This window comes from Bombina bombina, chromosome 5 (assembly GCF_027579735.1).
Source record: "Bombina bombina isolate aBomBom1 chromosome 5, aBomBom1.pri, whole genome shotgun sequence".
NCBI classification, from domain to species: Eukaryota; Metazoa; Chordata; class Amphibia; order Anura; family Bombinatoridae; genus Bombina; species Bombina bombina.
Genome location: NC_069503.1, coordinates 578085422 through 578098612, shown reverse-complemented (window position 1 = coordinate 578098612; position 13191 = coordinate 578085422). Strand labels below are relative to the sequence as shown.

General features: G+C 41.3%; 1 protein-coding gene across 1 annotated transcript in view; it reads left to right on the top strand.

Moving 5' to 3' along the window:
• LOC128660601 (succinate dehydrogenase [ubiquinone] flavoprotein subunit B, mitochondrial) overlaps positions 1 to 13191 on the top strand; it is a 412312-nt gene that overhangs the window by 150477 nt on the left and 248644 nt on the right. Inside the window, exon 7 of the mRNA XM_053714527.1 lies at positions 1396 to 1520. Within this exon, the coding sequence (XP_053570502.1) occupies positions 1396 to 1520 (125 nt within the window). The remainder of the gene's footprint in view (positions 1 to 1395; positions 1521 to 13191) is intronic.

The following is a 13191-nucleotide window of genomic DNA, read 5'->3' as shown; positions in this document are numbered from 1 at the left end:
GATTAAATTAGGACTAATTTTAAAATAAGGACCCATGAATCCCACTCTATCCCCTGATGTGTTTCGCCAGAAGGCTTTGTCAAAGGCACCTTAAAATTTAATCTGTTTATTATACAAATAAGAGTAAACACACATAGGACTTTTGATTTTAATTTTTTTCCATATTTTATTAGATTTTATTAAATGTTATGTTTTATCTGAACAGTCTCTCCAAGATCCGGATGGACATTAACATTTCTGACTGAATCTGTAAATAAATCACCATCAAATAGTTAAAAGTGCTCGAGCGCAAACTATAACTTTTCAACTTGTAATATGCACGCTAATTAGCACAGTCGCAATACCCATTGAAAGTATAAAATTCGCTAGAGTGATGTCAGCCGCGCTAACCCATCTCTAGTAAATGGAATTTACCATGAACTTGTAATATCAAGTTACGTGCTAATGTTAGCGCGGAGGAGGGATATTGCTTATCGAGTCCTGCACTGTCATTAGCTCGCCATTTGTAAACTGGCCCATGTACTCCTGTTAAATGTAGAATATTTATCAGTTTTTTACAGTGATACACATTTATTGAAGTTAGTACAATTTAAAAATGTAAGTGGTCATTTATACTTACCATTTCCTATATTAGACAAACCAAGTAATCTTTCTCTCTTTTACCTCGTTTTTTTCCCAAACACTGTTCTAGATTGTAGGCTCTCCCTCTGATTTGCAACCATACACAAATAATAAATTTTCATTATTGAAGGGGTTTGTAATTTCGGAACAAGACTCCTATAAGTGTTATTGCATATGGCTACTACCTGGTTCTCAAGGCAACTAAGTTGATAGGTAGAAAGGAATTTTCACAGCAGAGGAATGGTGGAAGACAAAGCTACAGGAAAAATAAGGGAAAGGCGATGAGTCAATGACAAATACGTGTAATAGAAATAATAGCACAGTCGGAAAGAGACAAGCAAAACAGTATAACATTTTATTCATCATTATTTTAAATAAAGGGACATTAATGCCAACATTAAACTGTCATGATTCAGATAGAGCATGCTATTTTAACAGCTTTCCAGTTTGCTTCTATTATTAGTTTGTGCTCAGTCTTTTTATATGCACACTTTCTGAGGCACCAGCTCCTAGTGAGCATGTGCAAGAGTTCACTGTTTATACGTATATGAGTCTGAGTCTGTGATTGACTGAAGGCTGTCACATGGCACAGTGGGCAGGAAAAAGGAAGCAGTTTTTAAAATTTCTCAGGAAAATGTCTACTCATAATTTGCAATTCAGAATAAATTTTATTAAGTTTGCATTTGTGGATTATGCAATTTAAGGTCCTTTAAAAAGCTGATATTAAAGCTGTAGATATCTTTTTTTAACTACCATGCATTCTGATTTTCCTAGGGGATACGGTCGTACCTATTTCAGCTGCACTTCTGCACATACTTGTACAGGTGATGGCACCGCCATGGTTACGAGAGCTGGGCTTCCCTGCCAAGACATGGAGTTTATACAGTTTCACCCCACAGGTGATAACTGCTATTTAAACAATGTAAACGCTGACTCATTTTGCTTTTGAGAGTAGTTGTATATGGGGTCTTATTCATAATCATAATTGTTATTCCCTACTTAACCCCCCCCCCCAATCAGACAACAAAATAAATAAGCTGTGGTGCATGTCTTTTCAATTGCCCCTTAAAGTGACGATGCTTCCCCTTAATGTTTTCCTCGTCTTGTTATACCCGCTGCAGTGTATTAAATGTATAGGAAATTATTCCTTCATGATAATTTTGTATTTAAAATAGCCAGTTTTGCTCATTAAGACCATCACCTATTGTTTTTCAGCACATGTCCATAACAATGGGCTGAGCCTGCAAGTAAAACAGACCTACTAATCTCTTTTAGTTACTGAAATGCTAATTATGGCTGGGGCAGGGTTGAATGAGCACAGCCAGCTATTTCAGATATATAATCTCTCCCTGTTAACCCCAACTGGGAGATTAATCAGTTTTATTGTCTACTGTTTGCATATCCTTCTACAGAGAAAACGTTTGTTAGTCATATTTTTAATATAGATTGGGATTACAACAGGCAAAACAAACTCTGCAAGGGAAGAAAATTATATAAAATATCGGCTAGATTACAAGTGTTGCGGTACGGTTATAATGCTGAAAAATTGGCCATTGCGTGTGGAATGACTAGTAACGCATATTAAGAGTTGCGACGGTATAGCTACACCGCAAGCATTTTAGCCTGTAACGCAACGTCAATTTCGCACTAAAAAAAAGGATGTTTGAGTGCAGGATTTTCCATAGCGCCATATTACAGGTTGTGCGGTCCGGCTAAAATGCTTGCGTTACAGCCTATACTGACACGATCCATTCTGCCATCTGAGACCAGTAGTTAGGGATTTTGTGTAACAAAAATGCTATACAAAACTCATAACTAAAATGTTACAAAGTACACTAACACCCATAAACTACCTATTAACCCCTAAACCGCCACCCTCCTGCATCGCAAACACTATATTAAACTTATTAACCCCTAATCTGCCGCCCACCCATATTGCAACTATTAAATACACCTATTAACTTAATCCGCCGCCCCCGACATCGCCAACACTAAATAAACCTATTAACCCCTAAACCTCCAGCCCCCCACATCGTAACTAATTATCTAAACCTATTAACCCCTAAACCACCAGCACCCCACATTGTAACTACTAAACCTATTAACCCCAAAAACGGCGGCCGCCCACATCACAAAACACTAAATTAAACTATTAACCCCTATACCTTACACCCCCCTAACTTTAAATTAAAATTACAATACAGTATAACAATCTTAAATCGTAAATAAAAACTTACCTGTGAAATAAAAAAAACTAAGATTAAACTATAAATTAACCTAACATAACTATTCTATAAAATTTAAAAAACTACCAATTAAAAAACCTAAATTACAAATTAAAAAAAAACTAATGCTATGAAAAAATTTAAAAAAATCTAATATTTAAAAAAATAATAAACACTAAAATTATGAAAAATAATAAACGAAATTATCAAAAATAATAAATATTACACCTAATTTAATAGCCCTAGAAAAATAAAAAAGCCCCCCAAAATAAAAATACCCCCTAACCTACAATAAACTACCAATAGCCCTTAAAGGGCCACTAAACCCAAAATCTTTCTTTCATGAATCAGATAGAGAATACAAATTTAAACAACATTACAATTTACTTCTATTATTTATTTTGCTTCATTTTTTAGATATCCTTAGTTGAAGAAAAAGCAATGCACATGGGTGAGCCAATCACACGAGGCTTCTATGTGCAGCAACCAATCAGCAGCTACTAATCATATCTAGATATGCTTCTCAGCAAAGAATATCAAGAGAATAAAACAAATGAGATAATAGAAGTAAATTAGAAAGATGTTTAAAATTGCATTCTCTTTCTAAATCATGAAAGAAAAAATGTGGGTTTCATGTCCCTTTAAATGGGCCTTTTGTAGGGCATTGCCCTAAGTTAAACAGCTCTTTTACCTAGACAAATACAACGTCCCCCCAACAGTAAAACCCACCACCCAACCAACCCCCCAAAATAAAAAACCTAAGTCTAAATAAAACCTAAGCTACCCATTGCTTTTGTATGGGCATTGCCCTTAAAAGGGCATTCAGCTCTTTTACACTGCCCTTAAAAGGGCATTCAGCTTTTTTACAGTGCCCAAAAGAACCCTAATCTAAAAAAAAAAAAACACCACAAAAAATAAAAAATAAATCTTACACTAACCCCAGAAAATCTGCTCACGGTTCCTGAAGTCCGGTCATCCATCCTCATCCAGGCAGCCAGAACTCTTCATCCAGGCGGCAACACCGTCATCAATCTTGAGGACATCTTCTATTTTCATCCCGGCGGCTCAGAGCTATCCTGGCTGTTCAAATCAACAAATAGGATTTCAGAAGCTCTCATCCTGTTGGCTGATTTGAATTTGAAGAATCAAATCGGCCAATAGGAATGCAAGGTACACCATTTTAAAACGGGTACCTTGCATTCAACTTCAGTGTACGACGGTGAGCATATGAAGAGGACGCTCCGCGAAGGATGTCATCACCGTCCAGGATAGCTCCGCTCCCCGCCTACCGGGATGAAGATAGAAGACGTCTCTGAGATGGATAAAGGTGTCGCCGCCTGGATGAAGACTTCTCGCCTCCTGGATGTGGATGGATGACCAGACTTCAGGAATCGTGAGTAGATTTTCTGGGGTTAGTGTTTGTTCTGTTTCCACTACACGTACCCCCAGGGTCTATGTGGCATTAGACAGGCAGCTAAACACCCTCCTACAGGTCAACAAATAAGACTGAGCTGATGTTTGTGTCTTAATTAACCAGCCGTAGGATTGGGGCAAAACTAAGAGAAAACAGAGTAATACAAACTGTAAAAATACAGAATACATACAAATAACACTCCATTACAATAATACAGTTAACAAATCATAAGAACAGGAGAGATGTGTTTTATGTAAGAAAACCAGACTGCAAGCTATCTAAAGAGACAACTGACTATTAATACAAAATAAGCAGTTATAACATACAATACATAAAATGCTTCTGAAGCTACTGAAGCAGTAAGGGGGCTGAGGAAATAATAAACTTTATTTCTTACTGACGATGCTTTCATAAGAGGAGAGATTGCAAACCAGGTACTCTTCTCAGCTCCTGTGGTGAGAAAATGACCTTCTCTATCCCACAATTCACTGCAGTAGCAGGAAGAGGAAATAATAAGTTCTGGGAGGCAGAGCTAAAATGTCCCAGTATTAAATTCTGGTGATTACCATAATCGGCCACTAAATGGTGCAACACCTAACACATTATATTGTAATACATAATAGGACAATATAACAACAATGAAATATCTAAACAACATTTCTAAATCTTATGTCCTGAAGACAGCACACTCCCCGCCAAGTTGGTTTCTTGAAGTCACTGTAAGTAGTGTAGACACCTGTGGACGGATGTTTTCATCTGCGTCTGCATCTACCAGTTCAAATGTGTCATGGTTAGGAGTGGTGTATTCTGAATTGTACAAGAATGCAGGACCTGTAAGCCATATTGTGTCTCTTAGATGGTTAGCAGCAACAAATCTAGTTGCTTGGTCTGCAGGATTGTGATCAGTAGATACGAAGAGCCATTGTTTTGGGTGGGTAGACCTCCTGATTCTCTGTACTCTGTTATTGACGTAAACATAGAAACATCTGTTTTTTTTGCAAATATAACCTAGGACTACTTTGCTGTCTGTATAAAACTCAGTGTCTTTGTTCTCAATGTCCATTTCTAAGGTGACCAGTTCAGCTAGTTCCACTGCAATAATACGGCAGCACAAAGTTCTAATCTGGGTATTGAATGTTCAGGACAGGGTGCAAGTTTCACTTTACCCATAACAAATCCTACATGACATTGTCCTTTGATGTCTACAGTTTTTAGATAAGCTACAGCAGCAATTGCTTTGACAGATGCATCAGAGAAAACACACAGGTTTTGTGTTCAAACTTCTGTAGATGGCACAGGGGCATACGGGCGTGCAATGTGAAGTCTAGTTAAAGCTGTTAGAGAGTTTTTCCACTCTGTCCACAGATCCCTTTTTTAGTGGGAAGCGGATCCTCCCTATCCGGAGTTCCACAGGTTAAATCTCTGAGTATTGCTTTACCTTGGATGGTGACTGGAGCTGCAAATCCTAAAGGATTATATAGGCTGTTTATGACAGACAGGACACCTCTGCGGGTGAAAGTTTTCTCTTCCTTGTTGACATGAAAGGTAAAGGTGTCAGAGTTTAAGTCCCAAAGCAGACCAAGGCTACGCTGTGTAGGGAGAGCGTCAGTACCCAAGTCTAAATCCTTCAAATCATTGGAGTGGTCTTGGGAAGGGAAGGCTCTAATTACCTTCTTGTTGTTAGAAGCAATTTTATGGAGTCTTAAATTTGAACAGGCAAGCATTCTCTGAGCTCTCTTGAGTAGACTAATTGCAACCTCATCTGTAGGTAATGATTTTAAACAATCGTCCACATAAAAGTTATTTCTTTTACAAGATATGATAAGTCCACGGATTTCATCCTTACTTATGGAATATCGCCTCCTGGTCAGCAGGAGGAGGCAAAGAGCACCACAGCAGAGCTGTATATATAGTTCCTCCCTTCCCTCCCACCCCAGTCATTCTCTTTGCCTGTGTTAGTGATAGGAAGAGGTAAAGTGAGGTGTTAGTTTAGATTCTTCAATCAAGAGTTTTTTTATTTTTAAATGGTGCCAAAGTGTACTATTTTACTACAGAGCAGCCTCTGGATTTATAGCCTTATGGCGCCTCCCATACTTGTGCTGCTATTCTATGATGGTCTTAGAGAAACTTTAACTAAGGCCCTTCTATCTTCACAGGACCTCAGGAGGAAGAGTGGACCTCTTGACACTGTGAGTTTCTCATGCTGTTCCTCAGCATGGAGGTAAGTGCAGTCTTTTTTTATGGGGCTTTGCACTGAAAAAAGGAAAAGAGTGACATATCTCAGAACTGACAGTGCTTTTACTTTTTCTGTCAGGGGCTTTGGTAAGGCTTCCTATTGCTATTATGCCAGTCCTCATAAGTGTAAGAAAGAGGAATGAGAACCGACATAGAGCTTATGTTATCCAGACACTCTAGCATGACGAAATTAACCTAGAAGCGCTGGGATGTTATGTTAACATGTATTATATACACGGGCAGTTCTCTTTTTAATGTGCTGGGAGAAAGGCTGACGCTGGGAGAGTTCCGGAGCTGGTAGGTTAAAGACTAATAGACTCCGGGGTTTTGGCCTGTATGGGTGTGTTTCTTGTTTTCCCGGGTTCTGACGCCCACGAAGGGCGGGGCATTGTATTGGCGCGCTTTAGCGCAATTGTTACTGACGTGTTCCGGCTGCCATTACGGCTCCTAAGTACGCTTGTTCCTGCTCTCACACAAGCGATATTAGGCACGCTGGTTCAGGGAAGATAGTCTCTGTCAGTGGAGGCAGGTAGGTAGGTGGTGTCTGATTAATTTTCTGATTTTGTTCTGAGGTGACAGTGACACGGAGGGTGGAACATCACTTGCTAAGGAACATTACTTGCTAATATATTTCTGTTTATTTGATTTCAAGTAAGCAGTTATGTTAAAGAAATAGTGCACACCTGTTTTCTTTAAGCATATAGATATATATATATTTCTCCTATATTGGTGTGTCCGGTCCACGGCTTCATCCTTACTTGTGGGATATTCTCATTCCCTACAGGAAATGGCAAAGAGAGCACAACAGCAGAGCTGTCCATATAGCTCCCCCTCTAGCTCCGCCCCCAGTCATTCTCTTTGCCGCTCTGTACAAGTAGCATCTCCACGGGGGTGGTAAAGAGTATGTGGTGTTAGTTGTAGTTTTTTATTTCTTCTATCAAGAGTTTGTTATTTTAAAATAGTGCCGGTTTGTACTATTTACTCTGCAACAGAAAATGAAGAAGATTTCTGTTAAAGAGGAGTATGATTTTAGCACCAGTAACTAAAATCGTTTGCTGTTCCCACGCAGGACTGTTAAACCAGAGAACTTTCAAGGGGGAACAGTTTGCAGGCTTATCTGCTTCAGGTATGATCAGTCACTTTTCTAACAAGACCAAGTAATGCTAGAAGACTGTCAGTTATCCCTTCTGGGATAGGTAAGCCATTTTCTTAGACTCAGTAACAGAATTAAGGCTTATAATTTTGGCTCTCTGCTGGTTGACACTATTGTGGGCTATGTCGTTTCTTTTTTATCATGTTTATGTGACTTTGAAGTGTTTTTTTCAAACTTTAAAACACTTTTGGGTATGTTATTTGCGCCTGGCAGCTGTTTAGACACCTATTTTGGTCAGAAAGGCCCCTTCACTCTGGAATGCAGAGGGAGGAGGCCTCATTTTCGCGCCTCAGTTGCGCAGTTGCTTTTCATCAGAAGGTTCATGCAGCTTCACGTGGAAGTTCAAGAGGCTTAGAAAAGGACTTATAAGAGGTTTATTTCGTTTTTGGTTAACCCATAAGGAAGGTAAAAGCTGCGGTGGAGACTGTGGCAGGGGACTGTAGTGTATTAACCGGTTAATTGCTGTTATCAGCTCTGGTTTGGGCATTTAAGGGTCAATTGGTCTGAAAATTTTTGTGCAATACTTTCATAGCTTTAAGACACTACGGTGAAAATTTCAGAAAGATCGGATATTTCTTTGATGTTTTTCTGACGTTTCAGTAATAAAGTGTGCTCCTTTATTATTTAAAGAGACAGTAACGGTTTTGTATAAAATTACTTTTTTTGCATTAAAAAGCTGCCTAGGTTTGTCTAACATGTCTGTGCCTTCAGATAGCCTATGTTCTGTGTGTATGGAGGACAAGGTGGTTCCACCATTAAATGTTTGTGCGAAGTGTGCCATAGGGTCCAAACAAATTAAGGACAGTACTGTCACATTTAAAAATGTTGCCCATGATGATTCTTTAAATGAAGGTAGTAGGGATAGTTCATCATCCTCTCCTTCTGTGTCAACTCCAGCATTGCCCACGCAAGCGATACCTAGTACGTCTAGCGCGCCAATGGCGGTTACTATGCAGCAATTAGCAGCAGTAATGGATAATTCACTAGCAGCTTTTTTATCCAAACTGCCAGCTTATCCTAGAAAGCGCGATTGCTCAGTTTTAAATACAGAGGATGAGCAGGCAGACGCTGAGGATAATTTATCTATTATGCCCTCACATCAATTTGATTTGGCGGTGAGGGAGGGCCTCTCTGAAGGAGAAATTTCTGACACAGGAAAAATTTCTCAACAGGCAGAGCCTGATATAGTTGCATTCAAATTTAAGCTGGAACACCTTCGCGCTCTGCTTAAGGAGGTGCTAGCTACTCTTGATGATTGTGATCCTTTGGTGATTCCAGAGAAATTGTGCAAAATGGACAAATTCTTAGAGGTCCCTGTGCACGCTGATGCTTTTCCGATACCCAAGAGGGTGGCGGATATAGTGACTAAGGAGTGGGAGAAGCCAGGTGTTCCTTTTGTTCCCCCTCCTATATTTAAGAAAATGTTCCCCATAGTTGACCCTAGAAGGGACACATGGCAGACGGTTCCTAAGGTAGAGGGGGCAGTTTCAACATTAGCTAAGTGCACAACTATTCCAATAGAGGACAGTTGCGCTTTTAAAGATCCGATGGATAAAAAATTAGAAGGATTGCTTAAGAAAATTTTTGTTCAGCAAGGTTTTCTTCTTCAACCAATTTCGTGCATTATTCCTGTCACCACAGCGGCGTCTTTTTGGTTCGATGAACAAGAAAATTCGCTACAGAAGGAGACTCCATATGATGAAGTCATGGACAGAATTCACACACTGAAGTTGGCTAATTCTTTTATTTTAGATGCCGCTTTTCAATTAGCTAAATTAGCGGCGAAAAATTCAGGTTTTGCAATGGTGGCGCGCAGAGCGCTTTGGCTAAAATCTTGGTCGGCGGATGTGTCGTCAAAAACAAAATTGCTTAATATTCCTTTCAAGGGTAAGACCCTATTCGGGCCAGAGTTGAAAGAGATTATTTCAGACATCACTGGGGGAAAGGGCCATGCCCTTCCACAGGATAGGCCTTTCAAAGCAAAGAATAAGTCTAATTTTCGTTCCTTTCGCAACTTCAGGAACGGACCAGCTTCTAACTCTCAAGCCTCTAGACAAGAGGGTAACACTTCCCAGCCCAAGCCAGCATGGAAACCATTGCAAGGCTAGAACAAGGGGAAACAGGCCAAGAAGCCTGCTGCTCCAACCAAATCAGCATGAAAGGATAGCCCCCGATCCGGGACCGGATCTGGTGGGGGGCAGACTCTCTCTCTTTGCTCAGGCTTGGGCAAGAGATGTTCCAGACCCCTGGGCTTTAGAGATTGTCTCTCAGGGGTATCTCCTAGAATTCAAGGACCTTCCTCCAAAGGGAAGGTTTCACATTTCTCGCTTGTCTTCAGACCAGACAAAGAGACAGGCATTCTTACATTGCGTAGAAGACCTTTTCAAAATGGGAGTGATTCACCCAGTTCCAAAAGCAGAACAAGGACTGGGTTTTTACTCAAACCTGTTTGTAGTTCCCAAAAAGGAGGGAACGTTCAGGCCAATTCTGGACTTAAAAATCCTAAACAAATTTCTCAGAGTTCCATCATTCAAGATGGAAACAATTCGAACAATTCTGCCTATGATCCAGGAGGGTCAATACATGACTACTGTGGACCTAAAGGATGCATACCTGCATATTCCAATCCACAAAAATCACCATCAGTTCCTAAGATTCGTCTTTCTGGACAAGCATTACCAGTTTGTGGCCCTTTCTTTTGGGTTGGCCACCGCTCCAAGAATTTTCACAAAGGTGCTAGGGTCCCTTCTAGCGGTGCTAAGACCGTGGGGCATTGCAGTAGCACCTTACCTAGACGACATCTTAATACGGGCGTCGTCTCTTCCCAGAGCCAAGGCTCATACGGATATTGTTCTAGCCTTTTTAAGGTCTCACGGGTGGAAGGTGAACGTAGAAAAGAGTTCTCTGTCCCCGGTCACAAGGGTTCCCTTCCTGGGAACAATAATAGATTCGGCAGAAATGAAGATCTTTCTGACGGAGGTCAGGAAGTCAAAACTCTCAAAAGTTAGTCGAGTCCTTCATGCCATTGCTCAGCCGTCTGTGGCTCAGTGCATGGAGGTTATCGGTCTAATGGTGGCGGCAATGGACATTGTCCCATTTGCCAGAATTCATCTAAGACCACTGCAATTGTGCATGCTCAAGCAATGGAATGGGGATTATGCAGACTTGTCTCCCCAGATACAAATGGACCAGGAAACCAGAGACTCGCTTCTCTGGTGGTTGGCTCAGGATCACCTGTCGCAGGGAATGAGTTTCCGCAGACCAGAGTGGATCATTGTCACGACCGACGCCAGTCTCCTAGGCTGGGGCGCGGTGTGGGACTCCCTGAAAGCTCAGGGTCTATGGTCTCGGGAAGAATCTCTTCTCCCGATAAACATTTTGGAACTAAGAGCGATATTCAATACGCTCCTGGCTTGGCCTCAACTAGCGAAGGCCAAATTCATAAGATTTCAGTCGGACAACATGACGACTGTAGCGTACATCAATCATCAGGGAGGAACGAAGAGTTCCCTGGCGATGAGAGAAGTATTCAAGATCATCAAATGGGCGGAGGATCACTCCTGCCATCTATCCGCAATTCACATCCCAGGAGTAGACAACTGGGAGGCGGATTATTTGAGTCGTCAGACTTTCCATCCGGGGGAGTGGGAACTTCACCCGGAGGTCTTTGCCCAGTTAACTCAACTATGGGGCATTCCAGATCTGGATCTGATGGCGTCTCATCAGAACTCCAAGGTTCCACGCTACTGGTCCAGGTCCAGGGATCCCAAGGCGACATTTGTAGATGCATTAATGGCGCCTTGGTCATTCAATCTAGCGTATGTCTTTCCACCGTTTCCTCTACTCCCCAGGCTAGTAGCCAGGATCAAACAGGGGAAGGCTTCGGTGATTCTAATAGCTCCTGCGTGGCCACGCAGGACTTGGTATGCAGACCTGGTGAATATGTCATCGGCTCCACCATGGAAGCTACCATTGAGACAGGACCTTCTAGTGCAAGGCCCATTCGAACATCCAAACCTAGTTTCTCTGCAGCTGACTGCTTGGAGATTGAACGCTTGATTCTATCTAAGCGTGGGTTTTCGGAATCAGTTATAGATACTCTGGTTCAGGCTAGAAAGCCTGTAACCAGGAGAATTTACCATAAGATATGGCAGAAATATCTCTATTGGTGCGAATCCAAGGGTTACTCATGGAGTAAAATTAGAATTCCAAGGATTCTTTCCTTTCTCCAAGAAGGTTTGGAGAAAGGTCTGTCAGCTAGTTCTTTAAAGGGACAGATATTTGCTCTGTCTGTCTTGTTACACAAACGTCTGGCAGCCGTATCAGATGTTCAGGCGTTCGTACAGGCGTTGCTCAGAATCAAGCCTGTCTACAGACCTGTGACTCCTCCATGGAGTCTAAATCTAGTTCTTTCAGTTCTTCAAGGGGTTCCGTTTGAACCTTTACATTCCATAGATATTAAGTTACTATCTTGGAAAGTTTTGTTTTTGGTTGCTATTTCTTCTGCTAGAAGAGTTTCTGAATTATCTGCTTTGCAGTGTAATTCACCCTATCTGGTGTTCCATACAGATAAGGTCATTTTACGTACCAAACCTGGTTTTCTTCCAAAGGTGGTTTCCAATAGGAATATTAACCAGGAAATAGTTGTTCCTTCTCTGTGTCCTAATCCAGTTTCTAAAAAGGAACGTTTGTTACACAATCTAGATGTGGTTCGTGCTTTAAAATTCTATCTAGAAGCAACAAAGGATTTCAGACAGACATCTTCATTGTTTGTCGTCTATTCTGGTAAGAGGAGAGGTCAGAAAGCTACTGCTACCTCTCTTTCCTTCTGGTTAAAAAGCATCTTCCGATTGGCTTATGAGACTGCCGGACGGCAGCCTCCTGAACGAATTACTGCTCATTCTACTAGAGCTGTGGCTTCCACATGGGCCTTCAAGAATGAGGCTTCTGTTGAACAGATCTGTAAGGCAGCGACGTGGTCTTCTCTGCATACTTTTGCCAAATTTTACAAATTCGATACTTATGCTTCTTCGGAGGCTATTTTTGGGAAAAAGGTTTTACAAGCAGTGGTGCCTTCCGTTTAGGTTACCTGACTTGCTCCCTCCCTTCATCCGTGTCCTAAAGCTTTGGTATTGGTTCCCACAAGTAAGGATGAAACCGTGGACCGGACACACCAATGTAGGAGAAAACAGAATTTATGTTTACCTGATAAATTTCTTTCTCCTACGGTGTGTCCGGTCCACGGCCCGCCCTGGCTTTTAGTCAGGTTTAAGATTTTTGTTTTTTGTACACTACAGTCACCACTGCACCCTATGGTTCTCCTTTTTCTCCTGACCGTCGATCGAATGACTGGGGGGCGGAGCTAGAGGGGGAGCTATATGGACAGCTCTGCTGTTGTGCTCTCTTTGCCATTTCCTGTAGGGAATGAGAATATCCCACAAGTAAGGATGAAGCCGTGGACCGGACACACCGTAGGAGAAAGAAATTTATCAGGTAAACATAAATTCTGTTTTTCTGCCATTCGACCAAGTTAGCAGTTTTTT